The 24,161-nt window shown below is 41.2% G+C and overlaps 1 protein-coding gene across 12 annotated transcripts in view; it reads left to right on the top strand.

Annotated features, from left to right (window-relative positions):
* Positions 1 to 2,784, top strand: part of TSNARE1 (t-SNARE domain containing 1) — a 461,355-nt gene extending 458,571 nt beyond the window's left edge. For all 12 annotated transcript variants that reach the window (XM_048286664.1, XM_048286666.1, XM_048286665.1 and 9 more), the window contains one exon: positions 2,400 to 2,784. In XM_048286664.1, the coding sequence (XP_048142621.1) occupies positions 2,400 to 2,408 (9 nt within the window). In that variant the 3' untranslated portion in view covers positions 2,409 to 2,784. The remainder of the gene's footprint in view (positions 1 to 2,399) is intronic.
* Positions 2,785 to 24,161: the final 21,377 nt, after the last annotated feature.

The raw sequence follows: 24,161 nt of genomic DNA, 5'->3' as shown, positions 1-24,161 counted from the left end.
CACGGGCATGTGTGTGCCTACACAGGAGCTCCTTGACACATGAGGAGAGGCTGAGAGAGCTGGGACTGCAGCCTGGGGAAGGAAAGGCTCAGGAGGACCTTTCCCATCTATAAATACCTGAGGCAGGGGGATAAAGAAGGTAGAACAAGGCTCTTCTCAGTGATTTCTACTGACAGGTCAAAAGACAATGGGCACAACCTGAAATATATGAAAATTTGTTTAAACATAAGCTTTTTTTTTTTTTTTTTTTAATAGAAGAGTGGTCAAAGAGGAAAACAGGATGCTGAGAATTATGGAGCCTAAAGCCTTGGAGCTATTCAAATTCCAGCTTTTCACAGTCCTGATCACCCTGCTTCATCTCCAGAATCACCATTCTGTGATTCTGTGACTTTTATGGCCATAAATGTTGGTGATTGGCACCTGTAGAAATATCATAGAATTGTATAAGGCCATAAAATGGTTTGGGTTGGAAGGGGCTTTCAAGGGTCACTTTAAAGCCTTGCCTCTTTTAAAAGTTCTGTGAAATAAATGAAGAGAAAAGCGAGAATAGTTCCCAAGTGGAAGGAAAGGTTAAATGATTAGTGGTGTCCATTCCCTTTCCAGAGCTTTTCCACTTATGTGAGTGACTCGAGCAACTCCTTTTGCGACATTAAAAGGACTTTGCCAGCTGAATTGGTGCAGCTAAATTTAGATGTCAGAATGAACCTTTCTGCATCTGAGAGTGTCGTCCTGAAGATCCCTCTGCAGTTAATACAAGTCAATACCAGCCAGTGAAATTTAGGTCAATAGGGAGTTGATTACTTTATTCAGATGATCCCCACCCTAAAAAATTTCAGCTGTATTGATTAGATCTGTAATTAATGTAATAGGAGCCTGAAGCCTGGGAGTCATTATACTCAGATGGAGGTACTTACACCTTGAATTAGCTGCGATGAATGTCATCTTCAGAAGAGTACCCTTCACATTAGAGTGTTTCTATTGCCTCTTTGAGGTGTTTATGTGAATACAAGGGAGGAACCCTCATCTATGCTTTGTATCTGCAGCACAGCACACAATGGACATCTGGTTTCAAAATATTATCTGAACAATCTTATTATGAGCAGTTTAAAAAACTAGCATAAATAGAAATATGTGTGTGTCTATATTTGGCTGCTTTGTGTCTGATCATGGACTATTTTAACACCTTGTTGGTTTGCAGTAAAGCATAATTAAAACAGTGTTTCTAAGGCTTTTACCTGTACTAAAAATATTATAAAAAAAGAAAAAAAAGTTGTTATCAGTTATATCTTCAGTAATAATAATAACAAACCAGTTTTTCATTCCTTTCCTCACCCTGGATAACAAATTTAACAAGATTTTCTTACACTGCATGTACACACAAACAATAGTCACTAAGGAAGTAGAGGTAGAATAAACACAAACACTACAAAAGCCTGCTGATGTATTTCATCATGTAGGTGATGCTTCCTACAAACACACAGGGCTGTTTTGTGGGGTGGTGAGTGAAAAAATACGATCTGTGTAACCTCAGAAGTCTGTAGTGCTGATCCCGGAGGTGCTACCCTGCTGCTGACGTCTTTCTTAAGAAGTTTCTTTTACAGTAATTGGAGAGGAACAGGCTCTCTCATAAAAAGTTGCCTTTTTAAAATTCCATTAACTGTCTATATGAATAGTGTAAACATTTTGTGGTTTAGATCTACATAGTTTTGATCTCTAATTAGAGATCTACAAGTTATAATGAGTTGTTCCTGGTCAGAGGAGTGTCTAAGGTTTTCATTGATTGGCAAAATGGGAAACATTAAAATTTCTTAGAAATATTCTGTGCTGCAAAGTGCACCAGTGTCACAGACTGTCTTCTATTATTTGTCTATTTTGCAGAAAAATGTATTTTTAAAACTAAATGCACTTTTCTCCAGGTATGAGAACTGCTGGCATTGAAGAGAACACAAAATCTACTCTTTTCCTTGGTACACCAGCCTATGCTCTATTTTCTTGATGAATTTGTTTTGTCTGTACTCTCAGTCATAGAACCACAGAACCATGGAAACGTTTGGGTGGGAAGGGACCTTAAAGATCATCTTGTTCCAACCTCTCTGCCATGGGCAGGGAATCTTTCACTAAACCAGGTTACTCAGAGCCCCTTCCAACCTGGTTTTGAACAACTCCAGGGATGGGAGTCCACATCCTCTGTGGGTAACTGTCCCAGTCTCCTCATTCCTTCCACTTCCACAATTACCTTAGACTGGAATCAGTTAAAATAGACTTTCCTAAGCTTAATCTGCTTCGTCGTTGACTGTGCCTTTTTTTGGGGAGCAGCCACCCTTCCATCAGTGACAGCTTTGCATCAGAAATCCTTCGAGGATCCTGTGAATACTCACCAGCTGTTCTTGGTTTTGCAGAGCCTGTGATCACCCTGGGAAGTGGAATGGATTCTCAAGGCATTGCACATTCAGGCCCTACATCCATGTCTGCGCTACTGATCACGTCCTGTTAAACCTGCTATAACCAAGCACTAATTGTATGAAAGAAAAGCTAAGTTTTATACTGTGTGCTGCTATCATTGTGAATATTTTTGCCTATTTCCCCCCCTTCATTGTAGAAATGTTTTACCTTATGTTACAGATTTTAATTACATCCCCTGTGTCTGGGGAATGCTATTTCTTTGCCTCCAGATTTGCCATACAATGTGCTGTAAGATAAGTAGCTGTTAATTCATCTCTATTGTTTGTGTTTTTAACGTGCTCCTGCTCTCCAATTCTGCTCATTTAAAACCATGAAAGTCAAGATGCTTTGTCTGGTTCTGTTTTTTTCTTTTTCTGTTACTGTTTTTGTACATTTAAAAATTAACTTAGCTCAGATTCCCCTACTGTGCACTGCTGCTTTAGAATTTGCTCTGCTGGATCTGAGCTAAGCACTTCCACAATTACATGTGCCATTTACAACACATCGGTTAGATGCTTATTTGATCCCACTGTATGCACAGAACGCTACATTTATTCATGAGAAACACCACTGAAAGAGCAGGACAAATAAGCAAAACATACTATTACATTTTTTTTAAGGCCTTTAAAAAGAACCAAGCAAGATATCTCATGAAAAATGCCAAATCTTACTTTAGATTTCATTTCATAGGTTTCAATCCAACCAGCATTTGTGATTTTGTTCCATTTTCATCCACAATGTTTTCTCCTGACAACATGATTGAAAGTGCCATTTAAATTCATCTTTAAATGTGTCATGTATTATAAATGCAGCTTTCCTCTAGTAAATAAAGCATTTCAAAAATGGCTTTAATTAAAATGCCATAGGAATTATTGAGGAGAATTTAACAAAATTATATATTTTTTACTCTTTGGGAAAAGCAAAATCTTTTGACAAAAATATTTCTCACCAGGAAAAAAAAAAAAAAAAAAGAGAAAAAAAATGTTACCTCTATATGTTATGGGGTTTTGGGTACCGTGAAGTTTTAGAAAAGAATAACAAATATTAAACTGGATTCTCACCTGCACTGATTTCAGTTACATGCTCCCTTTCCAAAGAGCTGACACAGTCTTTGGTCAGTAAAGGCTGAGCAAAGAAAATGCTCAGAGAAATCTTGTAGGTGCTTAAGCTCATTCAGGGCCAAAACTGTGAAACTTCTTGAATCAGCACAGCCAGATTTGCTGAAGAAACACAAGCCACAGTTTCTGGTGAGTTTTCTTTAGATCTACGCAATCTATCTAACTGAACTGGTATATGTTATATTAAATATTCATTAATTGCTTTTAAGTAAAGCTAATTAATAGAGTGATACTCTTCTTTTTCTCCAGCCAAGCTTCGTGCTGGCATGAAATTAGAAATTATGACACCTACAGCTTTACCTTACTGCAGAGAGTTTACTTCTGAAATAGAACTCCCCTCTTCTATCCACCACAAACTGCAGACAGCCTCCATCAGCACATTTGGAAAATCCTGCAGAGATGAAAAGAATTTTCATCTAGTTAGTGAGAGCTGAAATGAACCCAGGTTGTAGATGATTGCACGCAAATATTTTGAGAGCTTCGAGCTGCATTTGGACAAGGGATCCAGGACAAACAATACTTGCCCAGTAGCTAATCCCATTCATTAGGAGCTCAGTGATTACCTCATTAGTGTGATTGAGCTTTCCCTGGGCCAGCTCACACAGCAGATCATTTGGCACCGATGACCTAGGTAAAGAATTTTTCTGCTGAAACTACAGAGGTTGCCTGGCTTTGAGCAAGAAGGAAATCATGTGGCAACAAAGAGAGGCTGTTGTATATTATAGACTTGGTTATAATGGCAAATGTCATTAAAAAACCCCAAACAATTCATGAGGTCATTATAAAGCATTATATATTCCTGCTAAATCATAAAATTAGGAAATGGTTTGGTTTTGCAGGGACCTTCAAGGATTGTGTAGTCCAAGTCCCTGCCACAGGCAGGGACACCTTCCTCTAGACCAAATTGCTCCAAGCCCTGTCCCAACCTGGCTTTGAACACTTCCAGGGATGGGGCAGCCACAGCTTCTCTGGGCAACCTGTGCCAGGGCCTCCCCACCCTCACTGTAAACAATTTGTTCCTTCTGTCTAATCTAAATCTACCCTCTCTCAGTTTAAAAACATTGCCTCTTTTCCTGTCCCTACACGCCCTGGTAAAAAAAAAAAAATCTGTCTTTCTTATAAGCTCCCTTCATATATTGAAATGGTGTAATAAGGTCTGGGCAGAACCTTCTCCTCTCCAGGCTGAACAGTGGAACACCAGCAGAAGTGAGAATATGTGAGAGGAACAACTCTGCAGGCAGCCAGGTTAGTGAAGAAGGAGGCACAGGAGCTGCTCCAGGTGCTGGAGCAGAGATTCCCCTGCAGCCTGGGGTGCAGCCCATGGTGAGGCAGCTGAGCCCCTGCAACTCATGGAGGTCCGCAGGCTCCTGGCAGGACCTGTGGCCCTGTGGAGACAGATGTCCACGCTGGAGCAGGTTTGATTGTCCCCATAAGCACCCTAGAAGCGATCAGCTTGTTCCTGAAGGACTGCCCCCCATGGAAGGGACCACACTGGAGCAGTTTGTGAAGAAATGCAGCCCATGCCAAGGACTCACATTGGAGAAGATCCTGGAGGACTGTCTCACATAGGAGGGACCCCACACTGGATCAGGGGAAGAGTGTGAGGAGTCCTTCCCCTGAGGAGAAAGGATCAGCAAAGATGTGTGATGAACTGACTGCAAGCCCCATTCTCTGTCCCTCTGCCCCACTGAGGAGGTAGAGGACTGAGGAGTGAAGTCAAACCCAGAGAGAAGAGAGGAGTGGGGGGAAGGTGTTTTAAGATTTGGATTTATTTCTCATCATTTTACTCCGATTTCATTAGTAACAGATTAAACTAATTTCCCCAAGTGGAGTGTTTTGCCCATGACAGTAACTGCTGAGTGCTGTCACCTGCTGGGGTGCAGGACCTTGCCCTTGGCCTTGTTTAGCTTCACGCACTTCACATTTCCCACACCTGTCAAAGTCCCCCTGCCCAGCATCCTTTCCTTTTGGTGCATCAGCATCACCACTCAGCTTTGTGTCATCCACAAACCTGCAGAAAGGTGCACTCAGTCCTGTTATCTGTGCCATTTATAATGATGTTAAATCATGCTGGCTCCAATATGGACACAACTTGTTACCAATCTCCATTTGGACAATGAGCCACTGACTGCAAGCTTTGTTGCAACTGCAACTGAAGACTCGTTTTCTATTTCTTTAGTCACTTCATGGGTGTACTTTCCTTTGCTCTCCTCATGTAAAATATATGTAACAATGCCATTAAGCAGCTTTTTTTGTTACTGATGCTTTGGAAGAAAATACAGGCACAGTTTCTTCTTCTTTACAGTATCTCTGGCAGAGACACGGAGCTCAAAGATTTCCAACAGCAGGCAGTTCAATTTGGCAGATCCTGCAAACCACTGTGGTGTAGAGGCTTAATTGGTAACAAATAGGTGAGAATAGGGTATGACAAGGGAAAATTCTAATAAAACCTCTTTGCAAAGGCATTATGAGGAGCGAGAGCACGCTGGCAACAGAGGACGAGAAGTTAAAAAGATCCTGACAAAATCAATTAAAAAGAGGCACATCAGAGGCATAGTGAGCTAAGTACCCAGTTCAATTATTAAGTTGTCAGGTCCTCTTAGTCTGGAGTGGAATAGGAAACAGTTTTTTCTCTGGTGCCTTAAGGACAAATGTGAACATGAGAAAACAAACCTGTTTGGATGTCTCATGCTGCTGCTGACAAGCCACGCAGGAGCCAGGGAAATTTCTCAGATCTGAGATCTTTAAAAATTACTGTTCCCCAAAGCTGGGTCCACAAAAGCAAATAGATGTCAAAGCTGATAGTGTTGCACATACCATCAACTCTTCAACAATTGCTTGACTTTTTCTCCCCTTTTATGACATACTGGATATACAATTCCAGGAGCTGGACTCTGATGATCCTTGTAGGTCCCTTCCAACTCAGGATATTCTATGGTTCTATGAAATCTCCTGTGCTGGAAAAACAGCTGCTTGAACTAAGCAGGAGAGAGCCTTGAGAAGCCTTCTCTGCCTTCATCAGCACAAGGTAGGACATGAGGACAATTCTACTGCCTTAGCACAATGCTCTAAATCACTTGGTATTCTGTCTCCAGCACTGGCCATAAACAAGTAAATAGGAGACAGAAAAGTACCTTTGATCTTTTCTCCCTAATAATCACACAGTCTTCAATTCTAATTTTTCCATTGAGGGGATTTCCTGGTCATGGTGTGGTTTGAAAACAAGTTTCAAGGCTCTACTACCAACAGAAAAAAAAAATAAAAAGAAAACCCCAAAATCCCAGGGTTTGTTTTTGTTGTTTATTTTTTCTCATTGAATTTGGCTCCTACTACTATAATTTCATATCCATTTTTTCCTTCCATCGAGGAAAGTGGTTGACAATCTATCTCAATACACCCTTTCCACCTCATCATAAATTCATAGCCTGTTAAACACAGGATATAAACCTCAAAGAGAGATTTAGATTAGATATTAGGAAGAAATTATTTATTATAAGGATGGTGAGGCACTGGTATAGGTTTCCCAGGGAAGCTGTGGCTGCCCCATCCCTGGAAGTCTCCAATGCCAAGTTGGAGTAACCTGGTCTGGTGGAAGATGTGCCTGCCCATGGCAGGGGGTTGGAACGAGATGACCTTGAAGGTCCCTTCCAGCCCAAACCACTCTCTGATTCTATGATATGCCTGACTTTTAGACAGCCCCACCCGTCTGAAAGGAGTTCATCCTTCATCCTAAGCTGGTTTGTGCTAGCAGGGGACCTGTTACCTCCTGTGCATGGTGCATTTTGATCCAAAGCCAACTGAAGTTATTGGACATGTCAGGTGTTTTATTTTGCTGTTTCACCTATTTTGATCATTTCTTAGGCAAAAACCAGAGAAAGCCACAAAACTGAATTGCAGTGATTGACACATTTCCACTCTTTAGCATTTCACGCTTCTAAGAGCGGATGGAGTGAAAGCGAAGAATGATGGAGCAGGTCAACAGATCACTCTCTAACAACTTATTAATCTACAGCTCTGTCAGTCCAAGGGGACTTGAAACACTGAAAGTGGCTGCAACTCATTCATTTAGTTTAAGTGCGTTAACCCACATAATGAGGTGCAGTCTCTTCCAAGGCAGCAGCCCAGAGCATATTAATGATCCCTCACGTGGAATCTGGACTGTGCTTCTCATGTGCTTTCTCATTACAGGCTTCCACACTGTGGAACTGAGTTAACTAACTACTTAGACCACAAAGAAATATGGTTACAATTGGTCTGGGGCAGCTTAGTAATATGTAATAAGGAAGTTTAATTGGCTTCTCCTTCGTTTTACTGGCTCTAGAATTTATCATCTGCTTTGGACATTGGACCAACTCCACCTCACCTTGCTGTGGAAAGCAGATGAATGAAAATATGATGATGATGATTAGTAATTTGGTTGTTGATTATACAGAGCAATGGCAGAAATTTCTGAGTTTCACAATAAAAGACAGGGATTCTTGATTCTTGGATGCTGTCAGTAACTGGAATATCAGGTTTAAGAGTATCAGACAACATTTAGAAAATAAGATAGGTCGTTGCTGCTTTGCAACCTTTGTTTCAGTGGAATGGAGTTATGACCAATGCCAAAATCTTTAACCATTATAGCTAGAAACTGCAGACATATGTAGAAATTAAATTAGAACCTACCACCAAGGTGAACAACCTTTTTGGTTTATATAAAGAGAGCAAGGAAGCTCATGTGGTGACATTTTAGGAAAATAAGCAGGAAAATGAATATTTAAAAGCTTAATTCTATTAATTCCAATACAATTATCTTCCTTCCTTCCGAATTCCTTCCGAATTCCTTCCGAATTCCTTCCTTCCTTCCGAATTCCTTCCTTCCGAATTCCTTCCGAATTCCTTCCGAATTCCTTCCTTCCTTCCGAATTCCTTCCTTCCGAATTCCTTCCTTCCTTCCTGCCTTCCTTCCTTCCTGCCTGCCTTCCTTCCTGCCTGCCTTCCTTCCTTCCTTCCTTCCGAGTTCCTTCCGAATTCCTTCCTTCCTTCCAAATTCCTTCCTTCCGAATTCCTTCCTTCCTTCCTTCCTTCCTTCCTGCCTTCCTTCCTTCCTGCCTTCCTTCCTTCCTGCCTGCCTTCCTTCCTTCCTTCCTTCCTTCCTTCCTTCCTTCTTTCCTCTCTCTTAAGACTATCATCCCTAGTCCTATCTCTCCAGCTCTCTTGGATCCCCTTTAGATATTGGAAGAAGCTCTAAGGTCTCATTCCAACAGGTCCCTGTTTTTCTTGTGTTGGGGGCCTGAGATTTGGCCATGGTAGTGCAGGAGGGGTCTCACAAGAGCAGAGTAGAATTTGCTGAAAAGAGACCCCAGGAGTGATTACTGCAACCCTCTGTGTAACTGTGGCACTAACTTTGTGGTATCCAGTTTGCTGCCACACTAGATAAAGAAAGAAAACAAAGTTGAAAAGGACTCCATAGAGAATGTTGACACACCAGAACAGCTCCTGGAATTCCTGGCCACCAGGCAGTTAGCAAAAGGCAGAAGTTTGGGATGAGCGGCAGTGCTGACAGCAGCAGGTAGGAAAACATCAGACAGGTCTGGGACGTCCTTTGCCTTTTGTTTCCTGGCTTTATGATTCCACTGGGGTGTCTCTGACATGCTCAGCAGCAATTCTAAGTGCTGGAAAGCCTGTGCCAGGATCCTCCAGTCCTGCACAGTCTGAGCACAGACTCAGCAATTCTTCAATATACAGGATGGGTTTGGAGCTTGTTTTCTTTACAGGTAAGTTGGATTCACTGCTGAGCCCAGATTTACCTTATCTTACTTCAAGCATTAAAAAATGAGCACAGCCACTTTCAGCTCCTATTACAGTCAGTGGAAAAAGATCTTGGGATAGACTGTACTACCCTCTGGAGATTCTTATGTTTCCCAAGGGCTGCTGTGTTCAAAATTTAGAGCCTCAGTTAGGTGGGGTGAGCCTAGACTGATTTTCCCTTCACAGAGCTCCAATATAAAAAGACTCCCTGGTGGGCTATAAAGTTCCATCAGGGCTGCTTCTTCCCACTTTTCCAAATCCCATATTGATCTTTCCTATGCTTTTAAGTGTTACTAACCTTCTGAGCCTGCATCTTCATTTGACATAAGACCAAATAAAATACTCCACAAAGGTAGGCAGGCAAGGTGGAAGAAGTCAACCTTTATAAATGCCCTGAAATATTTAAGGTCCCCAAAGGAGAAAATGCAAGCATAGTGCAAAGACTGAAAAAAAGTCACTCTCCCTTCCTTAAAGTCATTAGATGACTCATCAATGGCTTTATATATTACTAAAATCAGAAAACTTTGTTGTGAAGAACTTCACTGTAGATGACACCTGAGAAATTATATCCATGGGTTCTGGTCACAAAACTCTGGTACTGGACAGTGTGAAAGGAATTACTGGGATAACTCAGAGATGGCAGATACATGCATGGGGAGCAAATTGAACACCAGCTTAAGAGAAGTCAGATTATATGAATATATAGTAAAAACAAAACAGCTTTTCATGTTTGAGCCAAGATAGGAGTGGAAACTCTCACAATTCTTCAGTTTATGTGTTTTGTTCCTCCAAGTCAGGTGGATTCCTGGTATGACCAATTCCATGTTGGATCTGTATCAGCAGAAATCAGTTTCTGATCTTTGATCTTACTGAGAAATGGCATCAAATTTTCTGTGCTTTAAAACATAAACAGGATCTATTATGTTATCCTGGCAGTCAGCCACCCCTCTTCCATGATCAACAGCATGCATGAAGTGTCTGTGGGCTAAAAATTGTCAATATTTCTCTTGTATAAGAAGCTGAAGAACAACCAGGACAGGAAGGATTACTTCGCTTTTGTCAGGTTCTTATATGAGGTGAATAATTCTACCTTTCTCCAGCTACTCAGTTCATCAAGGTTCGCCCTCTCCTACAGGGCACTGGTGGTTTCCAAAGACTAAAGGACAACAGACAAGCACTAAAAAGACAAATGATACCACATGTCACCACAGTATGTTTTTATTCTTCACAATTGGTTAATCACTGGCTATACATGAGCTTGATTTTTCCTGATTTACTGCTGAGTGTGCATGGGGTTTTTGCTTCCTTTTTCCTGGTGTGGGGACATGGAAGTTTGTAATTGAATCAGAAAGCTCGTTGTTCTGTCAGCTGTGGCAAAAAAAATATCTGTGAGGTGGCCCCAAAAGGCAGAACACTTGCCTGGTACCTCTGGGATCCTCACTCTCATTTCCAGCCCTTAAGGCATCATATGCGTGGTGGAATTCCAGGGGAAGGATGTGGAGATGATGCCAGGCCTCCAAGAAATACAGGTTAAAAAAACCAGAGGGAGGCTAAAGGAAGGTGTTGAGGTGGGAAGACAATTCAGTGAGGTCTGGAGTGGTGAGGAAGTTTGGAAAGCTTCAAAAAGTCACTTTTTCCTCTTCCACTGCTCTGTCCACCACACTGAAACCTTTTCCCTCTCTGCAGTCTCCCATGGATTTCTCCCAAACTGGTGATAGTATAAAGAGTAATTTGATCTGTGCAAGCAAGAGCACAGATGCTTGTTTTGGAGCAGAGATTTCTCCTTACATGTGGCCAAGAGAGGCAATCCTGGCACTGTCTTCTGAGCTCATTAATTCCCTACTTGATCAGGAATAAAGGCTTGCTGCTGGTTTGTGCATTGTTTGGTTTGGACTTAGACTATGTTGATAGTAAAGGATTTAAGGATTGTATTTAATTTCCCAGTAAAACATTTTGCAGCTAAAGGGACAAAATATTATAGAGAAGTACTGAGAAATACACTACTCTCCTGCTCTCAGCAGTCCCTCCTACATATTATTAAACATAGTTTTTCACAAAAAAGGTGATATTTTCACATTTTTGCCCTGTACACTAAGCTGTGGCATTATAAGATGTAGTTTGCCTCCCAGGACCCAAAGCCCCTGCAGTTCATATTATTGTTCCTCTCGGTTTTAGCAGTCTTGGATTCATATCTTGATTTGTTGCTCACTTGACCACACCCCCTTTCCATACTTCGTGCCACATGGAAACTTCCACATTCTTCTCCAGAAAATTACTTCTGTCTCTGCAAAACCCCTTGAGATATGGCAAGCACTAAAAGCAAGAACTGGAGCTAAGAATAGAAAAGCAAGATGGTAATCATGACAATAAAATCTCCCAGATCACCAGTCAGAGCAAACATTTCCATACGCCTTTGGAGAGTTAATGTTCCCCAACCACAACTCAATTATCAGTTACATGGAGGCAGGAGGTTGGGAGTGGGAGAACGGCCTCTTGCTGGTTTCTATCACAGCCAATAAGTGTAATATAAAAGCATAGAAGCCAGTGGAACTGGCTGGAACATGTCAGAAGGTCCAAAGAGATGATTGCAGGTGAGATAAAACCCCTGGAGTGGAACAGGAGAGCAGGAGAAAGAGAGAGAATTTGGAGGGTAAGCAACAAAAGTCTCAGCAGTGTTGGTGAAAGCCTTTTAGTGTTTATTCCATGATCACACAACCACTGCTCTTGTGTAATGAAGACCTAACTTATCTTATGAACACCACTGCTGGTTTCACCTCACTGTTTTTGCATTATATGTAACCAAAGCTATGCTAAGAAAGTTTTGTAAAATAAAGTTTTTTAAAGAACACTTCTCTTTCTCTTAGTCATTCTTCCCCCCCTTGATCTTAATGGACAATTATAAAATCCCTGACATCTACCACAAAAGTGAGCACAACTGTTAAAGCCCCTGCTGCCTAAAATCCCTTGACATCTGAGCTGTAGAGAGGGAAAATCTGGAAAGATGGATTTTATAAAGTTCAGATGGTGGAGGTAGAGCTCTACAGGATAAAATGACCCCAAGAGAGAAAGGATCAGAAATTTGTGGAGGGAACTATACGAGCGGGAAGTGAAATGCGATAGGAGGGCACTAAAAACACAGTTCACAAGAAAAACATCATGTGTGCCACTGTGAAAATGTGTCTCTTCTCCTTTGCTTTCCCTTTTTAATCTGGTTGCTGGCACAGTCAATGCATTCAGTGAAAATCCAGTTGCAGGGTCCCAAAATGACACACCCCCTCCACTGTGTCGGGTTTGCTGTGACTTCCAGTTTCTGAGAATTTGGAAACTTTAAGACAGAGACTGTGCTCATTTTTTAATGCTTTTTCAGGGTCTGACAGGAGGTGTGCTACTACTCAGAAGGCTGTGTCCTCACCAATGCTAATCTGGATTTTTTAACTCTCCAAAAGTGGCTAATCCTATATGGTAAATTGTTTCAGAGGCTAAATTCCTTCTCTTAATAAAACACCCAAACAAACTCAACCCTACTGAAAGTTTCCATGCTTCCACTTGCCAGAATTATACTAAATCTGTTGATAGTTTTCTTGTCATGCTCTTTCCCCAGAAGTGGAGCCCAGCTTTCCTGGGGGTGGCTGAAAACCTGCCTGCCCATGGGAAGCAGGGAATGAATTCCTTCTTTTGCTTTGCTGGTGTGTGCAGATTTTACCTGTTAAAATGTCTTTATCTCCAGCCATGAGTTTTCTCACTTTTACCCTTCTGATTCTCTTTCCCATCTCACCAGGGGTGAGTGAGCGAGTGGTTTTGTGGGGCTGAGTTTCCAGCTGGGGTTAAACCACAAGAGAATTGTGTCAGTAAAGTCATGATGCTCTGTTCAACGTAAAACCCATCTGTTATTTGGACACCAAGAAACTTGCCGTCAGACAGAAAATTACTTGTCTGGGTTAATTAAAGTAAGTGTGATATATAGTCTTCATACAATATAATGATATTACATCACAGAGTATGACAATACAGTCTGAAAGCTAAGGGAAAAAATAGCAATATTACTGGAAATTCTGTGAAATATTACCATAATTCTGTCTTTGAGATCCATTAGAATTTGTCTCTTTACATGTGCTTTTTTTTTCCCTGCTAAAATATTTCGTTGACATTAAAAAACATCTTTAGCCTTCAGAACCTTTGTATGTGACTGTCCAAAGGACACTTTAAGAGAAAGCTGTGAATTTTGTGATATGACCTTCCAGGTATTATTCCACCCATTAGGTAGTCCTTTAGTTCAAGAAATAGAAAAGAAAAAAATATGAAATAAGGAAAAAAGAGAAGGGGGGAAAAAAGTTCCTTTTTGAGCCTGGGAAAAGTAGTGATTTAAAAAACATATTTCTGCTTTTCTCTACCAGTGAGACCAAGCGGATTTACCTGCAAAGAACACAGCCTATGGGTTTCAGCTGCCTTTATATAAATTCTCTCTCAATAGAAACACCATATTTGTCCCATAGATCAAAATATCAACAACAGACAGTCATTTATCTTCAACCCTCCCAGGACTGGGATGGTTATTGTTTTTCTCATTAAGAAAGTTGCTAAATCCCAGGGGAGTCTGGGGTTTACAGTTTCCACTGATACTCATTTGTCATATTTCTATTGCTGGTTAGAGGCACATAAATTTAGGTAAAGAATAATAATTGCTGCCTGAGGTCAGTCTCATGTCTCCTTTAAGAAAACTGGAGGTTTATGAAGAAAAAAAAGGCACCCTTTAGGGATAAAAAATATGAAGACCAAGATTATTTTTAAAACCTGGGCACTCCAAAAGTGTTGGATTATTGTTTGAATATAAAAGGGTGGAATTGTCATTCTGGACTTGACATCTTCTACATCATCTGGGCCAAGGAGAGAACACCTGAGTCTGCAGAGTCATGGAAAACTGCCATGGAAAAACAAAAACTGTCCCATTCACATAAAGGAGATGTTCAGTGACTACTGATGCATCAATATGTTGGTGTAATTTCGATGTTTTGAACTCTTCGCAGCTGATTAAAAAAAGAAAGAAGAATAAAGCTGCACTTTTCATGAAGTCTGAATGGCTGTCACAGAAAGAACAGGGTAAGGTCAAACTGTCATGAAGACGATTGTGACAACAGGTGCAAAAGCAACAGAGGCAGCTCCAAAATGAGAGACCCCGGAATGACTCCTCAGGGATACTGTGCAATATTTCAGGTAACAGCCCCAAGGTAACCGGGGTAGGTGTGGAGTCTCAAAGTCTGGTGGTTTTAATCTCAGCATTCATTGGTATTTTCAAAATATGCCATGGGGGCAAAGAGATGAGCACTGAGACAACAGATCACAACTTTAATAAACCTTAAGATAGGGCCCAGAGAAGCTGTGGCTGTTCCATGCCTGGAAGTGTTCAAGGCACGGTTGGATGAAGCTCTGAGCAATCTGGTCTAGTGGAAGGTGACCCTGCCCATGGCAGGGGTTGGAATGAGGTGATCTTTACAGTCCCTTCCAACCCAAACCATTCTATGATTATATATTTTTTTAATTCTGGATGGATCTCTCACCAGGACAACTGGAGTGACTCCCCACCAGCAGTTTATGGAGCAAAGTCTAAACCACTGATTAACGCAACCGGGGGCTTGTAACCACAAGCCCCGGCTGCCCTCAGGCAGAGGGGATGCAGCGTTGGCCTCCACAATGTCCTCGCTGGACGGCTCAGTGGAATCGGGGTGGGATGGGTGCGTGCGCTGGCTCCTCCTCAGAGGAAACACGTTGGGCAGCCGGTGGATTAGGCTCTCGTTAGCCTGGAGGCAAAGGAGGCAGGAGGGGCTTCTGGTGTGAGTTCCAACAGGTTTATTTGCAGGAGGGTCCAGGGACCAGCAAAGCCTCGAGGAGACATGGGCTAGCCCCTTTATGGGGGACTGGAGCAAGGCAGGGAAAGAGAAAACAACCAATGGGGTACAAGCAGAGGGGAGGATATGATTTTTCAGAACAAATGGGGAAAACAGGGAGGCAGGAGTCATAACAGGGAACCAATTAATAACTACAAAAGGGAGAACGTTCTGGAACAGGGGGAGGTAATTAAGGATTGGGAGCCACCCAGGGGGAGGTAACCTAGACCGCAGTGATCTCTGGTGACTGACATTTGATGGTTTCAGCCCGAGAGCAGGCTGACCCACCCCAACAACTGATAAGCCAAAACATGCAGCTCCTGCTGGCAGCTCGAAGGTATTTCTGTAAATTGTTAGTGCTTTACCTCTCCTGCCCCCATTCAACATACAGCAAAGTTCTTATTCTGATGAAGTGAATATCTGGTGAGGACCCTGCAGGGCACATCTGGAGCCTGCTGGTTTGCCCAGTGCCTTGGGGATGTTTTCACAGGTGTGTAGTTAAACAGAGCCTCTGGGGCTGTCACCCCTAAGAATTTTATCACTGTTGCATTAGATTGCAAGAAAAAACAAAAGAAGAGTTAATAAAGCCACAAACATTGTAATATTCTATGCAGTTTTCTGGTTTTTTTTCTAGACAAGGGAGAACAAAAATCTTGTTGCTTGGCAAAGGTCATTTTTCCAAGTATCACATATGTTCACTGGTTAAGTATTTCATTACAGTGCAGATAAAAGCCCCAGATGTCTCCAGTGGTTAGGGATGCCATGTTTTATTTATTACGTTTTGTAACTTTATTCATCATAAAGGACACCTACATGTCCTTTTCTTAACCTCCAGTTGAGCTTCATTCTGAATGGCAATTCAATGCAATGAAAAAAACCCCAACCAATGAACCACACCAAACCAAAACCACATGTATCCTTAAAACAGTTGAAAATCTGCCACTAAATTATTTATTTCATTGGATTTCTACAAAGAAAATTGTGAATATGTGGATCTCTTATAGCAAAAGGTCTGAATGGCCTGATACACATCACCAGATATAAGGGGATCACTTATTGCACTGGTATTCCTAGGTTCCAACATTATCTCTAAAGAGATAAATAAAGAGATAATGTTTATCTTTTTCTGCTTGGATTCTTGGCCTTCATTTAGAAAAACTAAAATAACCCCAAATTTCTTTTTCTCAGAAAAAATTAGAATCCAAGCTTGGCCAGACTGAAGCTTCCAGCTGTCCTAAGGATGAAAAATTCAGCTTCAAAGGTAGAAGGACACTGACAACAAAAATATTTTATAAATGCTCAAAGATTATTTAAAGAAGTATTTAAAGAAGAATGACAAAAAACACTCAGGCCTGTAGGAAGTTTGATATTTTACTCTATTCCCAAAACTAATATCCATGTATCCATATCCTCCCATCCTCTCCACTTCCTTTGGACAAGGAGGCGGTGGCTTCAACAACCCTCAGGGCAGAGGGGCTATAAATATCTTCTTGGTGGCAAGGGTTGCTCCAAGTTGGAAATGTTCTCTGTATCCTCTCTGTGATACGCCAGTGTAAAAAAGAGATTAAATCTTGACTGATTTCCACTTTTTCTCACCAGGCAGACAGCTCCTGTCTCAGCTGGATGAAGTCAGGGTTCCCATCTGAGTCCAAACAAGACTCAAGAGAATCAGAAGCACTGGTAGGCAATGACTTGTTTGAAACTCAAACAGTAAAGCAAATCATAAGATGAAAAAGCCAAGCAATCATCACGTAATTTTCCCCCTCCGCTCTGTGTTCGGACATGGCAAATTAGGTTGTAAGAAACAGTTTTAAGAAAGCGCAAGTTGTGTCAGGAAGGATGAGTATACCCACAATGGGATTGCAGAGTTTCACAGATGAGCTCTGTGTGCTTAGCAGCATAAAAATCAAAAGTCTTTTAAAAAGTAAAAATTCAGTAATAGTCTGGGCGATGTAATTAGTCAAAGATAATCAAATGATCTTCAAATATGCTGAAGATACCATGGAGAAAAAAAGAATAAACTGTTCGGTTTTCAACATAGGTAGAAAGCAATACATACACTTCCCAGCAGGGAATGTTCACGTTTTTTACATAAATGAAGCTTTGTGATAGAAGGAATAGAGAGGCTTTGGAAGAGATGGTCTCCCCTCAGTAGTGTAAGGGCAACTCTATATTTGGGTGATTTCAAGAAAATTGATAAAAACCTGCCAGACATTTCAGGGACTGACCAAATGATCCTCTGGATCCTTGCAAAATTTATTCTCTTCCTTTGCAGTCCCTTGACGCTTACCAAAACCAACCACGGCTCCTTGGGTTTCACAGTATCCCATAGTAAGTGAGAAAAGGCATTTCCTTCCTCTCACTCCAGCTGTTGCACTAAATGTGGCTCCAGGACTGATCCCCTGAGAAGGCTGGGACTGACAGATTTGTCAGAAAGATTATAATAGAGAGACAAAGAAGCAGAAAACAGAACTGAAAAGTGTGTGTAACAGAAACAAGTATTTATAGGGATTTCCAGGGTTGCTTTCAGCAGTTTAATGTCACATGGCAGGAAATACACAGTTTAAGAAATAGTCCTGAGCAAGGCTTAAATCCTAGGAGCTTGAGGGAGGTTTCAGCAAGTCAATGGTGTTGTCAAAGAGAGATAGGAAGGAAGATTATTTAACTTCAACACATTTCCCAGAGAAGCTGTGGATGCCCCATCCCTGGAAGTGTTCAAGGCTGGTTGGATGGGGCTTGGAACAACCTGGTCTAGTGGAAGGTGTCCCTGCTGATAGTAGAGACCTTGAAACGAGATGATCTTTAAGGTCCCTTTCAACCCAGGCAATTCCATGATTCTGTCATTTTACGTTTTAATGAATCTCACTTCAATTCAACATTAATTTAAAATTGGTGGTGTCAACTGGGTGAGTTCGCCAAAGATACCTCTGCCACAGAAGTACTCCAACCCATATCTTTCCAACCAGCTGATGGAAATTATTAATGTTCAGTGGAACTCTTAGAGGGATCACCGAGATCTACTCCCACATCTCACTATGTACCCCCAGGTTGCTCAGAGCTTTTGTGGTTTTTTTTTTTTTTTTTTTTTTTACAATATCCAGTCTAAACCTCTCCTGAAGGGAAGAAGCAACTACTTAATCCAGTCACTGGCTAAACAAATATGTGTGCACAACCAGTATTTCTGGGTGAGCACAGGTCAAGGAACCCATGCTCAAGGAAAAAGACTGAAAAATTCCACTTCTTCACAAATATTCCCTTTCTTTCCCCAAACACTCCTACCATTATTAATGAAATCCTATTAACCTGCTTTGCCCCCTCTTTTCTACAGAGATTTCTGTAGTTATCTATCTCTTTCCATCACATAGACTGGAAACTTTGATAAATTGCTCAGACTAATTTGTACATCACTTGAGGCAGATGAGATAAATCATTTAAAAAGCATCTAGTGTCTCACAAAAAAAACTCACCAAACTTGTAAAGAGGGTAAATGCACTTTGAGCATCCTGGTCTAGTGGAAAGTGTCCCTGCCCATGGCAGTATGGTTGGTTCTTACCCAAACCATTCTATGATTCAAAGATCCATCTGTCAAAATTTCCATGGCTGGCTAAACTTGACAGTCTAAGGGTATGTTTGCAGCTTGAGGCTGTTGTTCAGTGTCTTTGCCCAAATTTTCTGTGTGAGCTTGGAGAATTCATTGTCTGGTCACCCAGATCATGGACTCAGATATTATCTTTCCTTATCTTAACTGGCAAATTTTCTGTTGTAATGACCAAGCAGTGGGGTTGGAAGGTGTGGGAGTACACAGCACTGCCATGGGAATGAAATCAGTTCTGCTATTCCAAGAATCATTGTTTGAGCAAGAAGACACCTTTAAAGATTATCCAGTTCCAACCCCTTGCTGTGGGCAGGGACACCTTTCATTAGACCAGGTTGCTCCAAGCCCTGTCCAACCTGGCCTTGAACACTTCCAGGGATGGGGCAGCCACAGCTTCTCTGAGGAACCTGTACCAGTGTCTCACCACCCTGACAGTAAATATCTAATCTGAATCTACTCTCTTTCAATTAGAACCCATTTCCCCTTGTCCTGTTACCACATGCCCTTGTAAATAGTCTTGCCAGCCTGGATTGAATCAGACTGGATTCCCAGTTCTATTCCCATTTAATCAAATGCAAAGTCAACAAAATTTCTGCTGGGTTATGGAATCTACAGTCTAAAGAATATCTTTGACTGGAAGTACTTGTGATTTGGTGCAGCCCTCTTGGTTACCCACTGGCATTGATCATGTGAGTGAGTATCTGCTGATATCAGCAATGATTGGAAAAAACATGATCTGCAGAACTCCCTCCAGGACCAGCTCATTTGCTTTCTCATTTTTTGGCTCGACATTATGTATGAAGACTAACACATATTTAAAGGGTACAATTCCCTGAATGAACCAAACAAAGCAGCAGCCTCTTATTTTGAATTTCCCTGGAGCTGGGGAGAAAAAGCGTTTGTCAGAACTAATAACGGGTGAATCCCAAAATGGGCTGTGAAGAGAAATTGTCTAATTCTAGTCATTTCCCCTGGTAGCCAGCTCCGCTTTTGCTGGGAGATTCTGCCTGGAAAAAATTGTATTCAATAACATATTTTGTCTATATGGACCTATTTCAATACAATTCCACTCTTGGAGACCCATCTGAAGAATTGCAGCCCAACATGTCAACCAAAAAAACATAGGCAAGTAAGCAAATGTTAATTTTGGCTGTGATTTGTTCTCTATTTTACTTTAATTGGAGGAAATCCCCAAATCGATCAGTTAGGAAGCATTTGCTTGCAGTGGAGGCTGGAAGTTTTTCACAGAAAGGGCTTTAGTTACAAATAATAAATTATCGCAATCGTAAAGAACTGAGTAGCAACATCAGGGAACAAGGAATTATGCAGCGAGTCTTCCCAAAGCAGATTTCTTCTCATCGCTGTGCAAGATGCATTAGCATCTTTAACATAATGTTAGGAAACAGTTTATTTCTTTTAGGGAGAAGACCTAATTCATCAGAGCAAACATCTGTCTTCCCCACATGATTTAGTTCTGTGGGTCATGATTTAGTTTATCTGGGTCTCCCTGGTGTAACACACTATTGAGGTAACATTTAATGACTTAGTTCCACCCTGCTAAGAGCTATTACTGCCTGTTCTGTATTCCCTGTCCCTTTCCTGAAAGGTACACACAGCCACTGCTGTTCAGGAAGTGCCTGTGCAGAATCCTTAGGGTTTAGACAGAAACTCTCTTTGGAACAGAGAAAATATCTCCTTAATTGCATAGCTGGGACTGCCTGGATGCTGCAGACATAATTAAGTCTCAGACCACAAGGCTGGCTGGACCTTTCCAAAACTGCGTTTACAGACTCACAGAATCGTGGTGTCACAGACTTGTTTAAGATTGGAAAAGACTTTTAGGATCATGTACGCAACAGTTCCCACTAAAATATGTCCCAAAATGACACATTTTTAAAATGTTTTTTAAATCCATCCAAACATGGTGACTCCACCACTCCCTGATTCCCTCATCCACATCATTTGCAAAGATACCAAACAGGGCTGGCTCCAGTTCTGAACCCTAGGGAGCACCCCCAGTGCCTGGTCCTATCTGGATTTAACTCCATTCCTGACCACTCTCCCAGCCTGGCCATTCAGCCTGGGTTTTACCCAATGAACAGAGCACCCACCCAAGCTCTGAGCAACCAGTTTATCCGTGGCAGTGTTGTGAAAAATGGTGTCAAAGGCTTGACTGAAGTCCACATAGACATCTCCAGCCTTTCCCTCATCCCTGAAGTGAGTCACCTTGTTATAGAATGGGATCAGGTTGGTCAAGCAGGACCTGCCTTTCCCTGCCCCGTGTCCCCTGGTCCCCTGGATGTTCTGCACAGGCCACAAGACAGTGTTCGAGGTGATTTGCTCCATAACATGCCCCAACACTGAGGTCAGACTCACAGGCTGTAAAACAACACCTGTGAGGCAAAATATTCCACATTCGAGCATTTTGCCTTCAGGCTAATGCCATAATTATGTGAAAACCATGCTGTATCCCAAAGGATGAATTTTTATTCACAGAGCAAACAAATTTATTTATTTATTTATTTATTTATTTCACTTGAATGAAAAAAACCCCAACATTGCTTTTTATCTCTTGTATAATCAGTAATGCGGTTAAGGCATGTGGCTTGCATGAAGTCTGGGTAAGGATACTCCCTCATGAAATGTAAAGTTATGCCGTATAAAAACTGAAACAGTCAGCTTTCTTGTGATGTTTACTGAATTTTACATGCTCTGAATGTGATATCTGTGCTCTAGTTTCTGAAATCTATTCTGTAGTTTCTAAAATATATACATTAGATTTGTGCCCATTAAAATAACATTATATATAGATAAGGTGGTTCAACTAGACAGTTAAATCCAGTTCCAACCTGAAGGTTAGATTTGCAATTTGAACAGAAGGTAAGAATCACAGAGAGCTGAAATAATTCCTTCATGTCATGAAATGCTCTTGCATTTGCTTTGCCTTAATTCCCCTTTCTTTAAGAGTAAGACCATTCCTTCACCTCACTGCAGACTGTAGAGGATGAATATATGGAAGTCCAGTAAATAGGCAAATAATGGGCAACAAAAAATTGTTCTGAAGTGACAAATATTTGGCAGAGACAAGGACAGCCCTGCTTAGTAATTGCTTCTGAAGTAATTTCATCTTTTTAAACAGTCACATGGAACATTGAAAGCTGTTTTCAAAAAGAATGTACTTTCGTAGAGTAAAATACGGTAGGTTACGAAATTATTAATCACTATATAATTTCATTAAGGAAAACAAGACTTTAGCTGTAGTTATCTCAGCCTCTCTCAAGCATAGTAGAAACAAGACCAAGGGCACATCTGAATTTTTTTCCAGATTAAACACTTTTTTCTTTATCAATGACACCAATTTTGTTAATGTATAGTTTTATTTATAAGACTTTTTAACTGAATATTAAATTTTTAAATCATCATGCTTGTTTTTTGGGTATTTTACTTAACACTAAAAGGTAACATTTTGTATTAATAAACATTGTACTGTGAAACATTGGCTTAAAATACCTGAAAGCATACCTTGACTTCTCTTGGTTTTTCTTCATTTGGGGCTTTTTTCCCCCTTTTGATCTGTGCTCTTTATTCTGTAATGACTTTACCACATACAGCAACAAGCAGTCCTGTTGTTTCTTTCCTACTGAAAACTACTCTGGATTATCGTCTTTCATTGAGATTTCCTTTCTGAACTATTTCTGATCTCTTTGTCAAACACAGGCTCTTCAAACAATGATGGTGTGAGAGATATTTTATGTGTTTCAAGCGCCTGATCTAATCCATAAACATATTTCCCTGCCAAGCATGCTGGCTTTGTTACTCACCAAACACTGGGATGCTGAACATTTGACTTCTTTATGTGTTGGTAATTGTTTCTCCCTTTTTGTGCCAAGGATGGATGCCTAAAAATGATGATTGAGAAAATGGAGTAGCTGTGCATCTTCTCCTTTCCCAACTTTTGCTCCATTTCTGCTGCTGAGTCTGCAAAATCAGAGTATTGCAAACAGGTCATTTTGCTGAAGGCAGTTGGAATGTTTAAGGAGATATCAGTGGCAAAAAAAACCTGAACACTTCCATTTTCTGATTTGGGGTCTCTGCAAGACACAGAAAAAAACAAACTCCTTTTCTTACATATCTTTTCTCCTCTGCACCCCACACCTGCCACTCCCCCAGAGAAAGCTAAAGGGCATAAAGCTGTCAGCTATCAAGAGACCTGAGAATCTGGGGTGGGAGGGAAATTTCTAAAAGAGGAAGCTGAATTCCCTGAGTTTCTCCAGAAAATCAAACAAAACAGCTGAACTCATACAATTAAGTCACTGAAGCTCATACGGATGGAAATATCAAGGTCTTCTGCAGAGTACAGTTTGGTCCCTCATAAAAGAATTAAAAAATGGGTTCTTCTGCTCTTGTTTGGAAGTGCACAGTCCATCCATCTCCATATGAACTGAGGGTTTAGGTTCTCACAGTTAGCAGGCTGTAGACTGTAGCCAGTAGAGTCAATGGAAATAAGGATGGCACTCATCCCAATAAGCACGAGCATCTTGTCCTAAGCTGACTTTCACCCACTGCTGTGGTTGTGTCAGGAGTCCAGATTGACTCTCACACTTAGGCTGGGACAAATCCACACTGCAGACAACCACCTTAAAGCACAACACTGAGCATTTGCCTGCTTCGAATGGGTGCAGATTTTATCTGCCTGGGGCTTAATGAATTGCCTCTTGTCTCTTGCTGTGGCTTGGCATTCATCTGCATCACTATTGACACTCTCAAAATGATGCTAAAACCAGAAAATGCACAGAGGTGTGAAGATTTATTTGTCTGTACGTGGAGTTTGACAGCAACAAACACAGGTTTGATTCTCAATGAAGACGAGCTGAGGATTATGTCAAATTCACCTGTCCTCCCATAGTCACTTTTTCATCCATCCTTCCTTGCTGTATTTGCACAGGACAGTCCTCAGGGCTGAAGTTGCCTTTTAGGAAGTGCATCTGCAACCTGTAGCTCAACAGGGCTCTGATGTCAGGGGAGAGTGCCAGCTGCTGCCATCGTAACAGCAAAAAGCTGTCGAGGCAAACGTTGGAGCTCTTCTGTGTCTGCTGCCAGGAACAGAAAAACAGAGAGAAATAAGCAGAGACAGATGGTGTGAACAACAGAGAACATAAGTAGCATTAATCTAATACACTCCAACTGTAAAAAAATTGGGTTTCTAACTTAAACAAGTTCTTCAATACACAATCGAAACACACCGGAGCCTCCAGAAGGTGAATCTTTTCACTTTAGTACAGACACAAAAATTGTATGGATTATATGTACTACAGTAACAATTTATCTATA

The sequence above is a fragment of the Corvus hawaiiensis genome, chromosome 26, assembly GCF_020740725.1.
Source record: "Corvus hawaiiensis isolate bCorHaw1 chromosome 26, bCorHaw1.pri.cur, whole genome shotgun sequence".
NCBI classification, from domain to species: Eukaryota; Metazoa; Chordata; class Aves; order Passeriformes; family Corvidae; genus Corvus; species Corvus hawaiiensis.
Note: the sequence above shows the minus strand (reverse complement) of the source record. Positions and strands in the feature narration are given on the sequence as shown.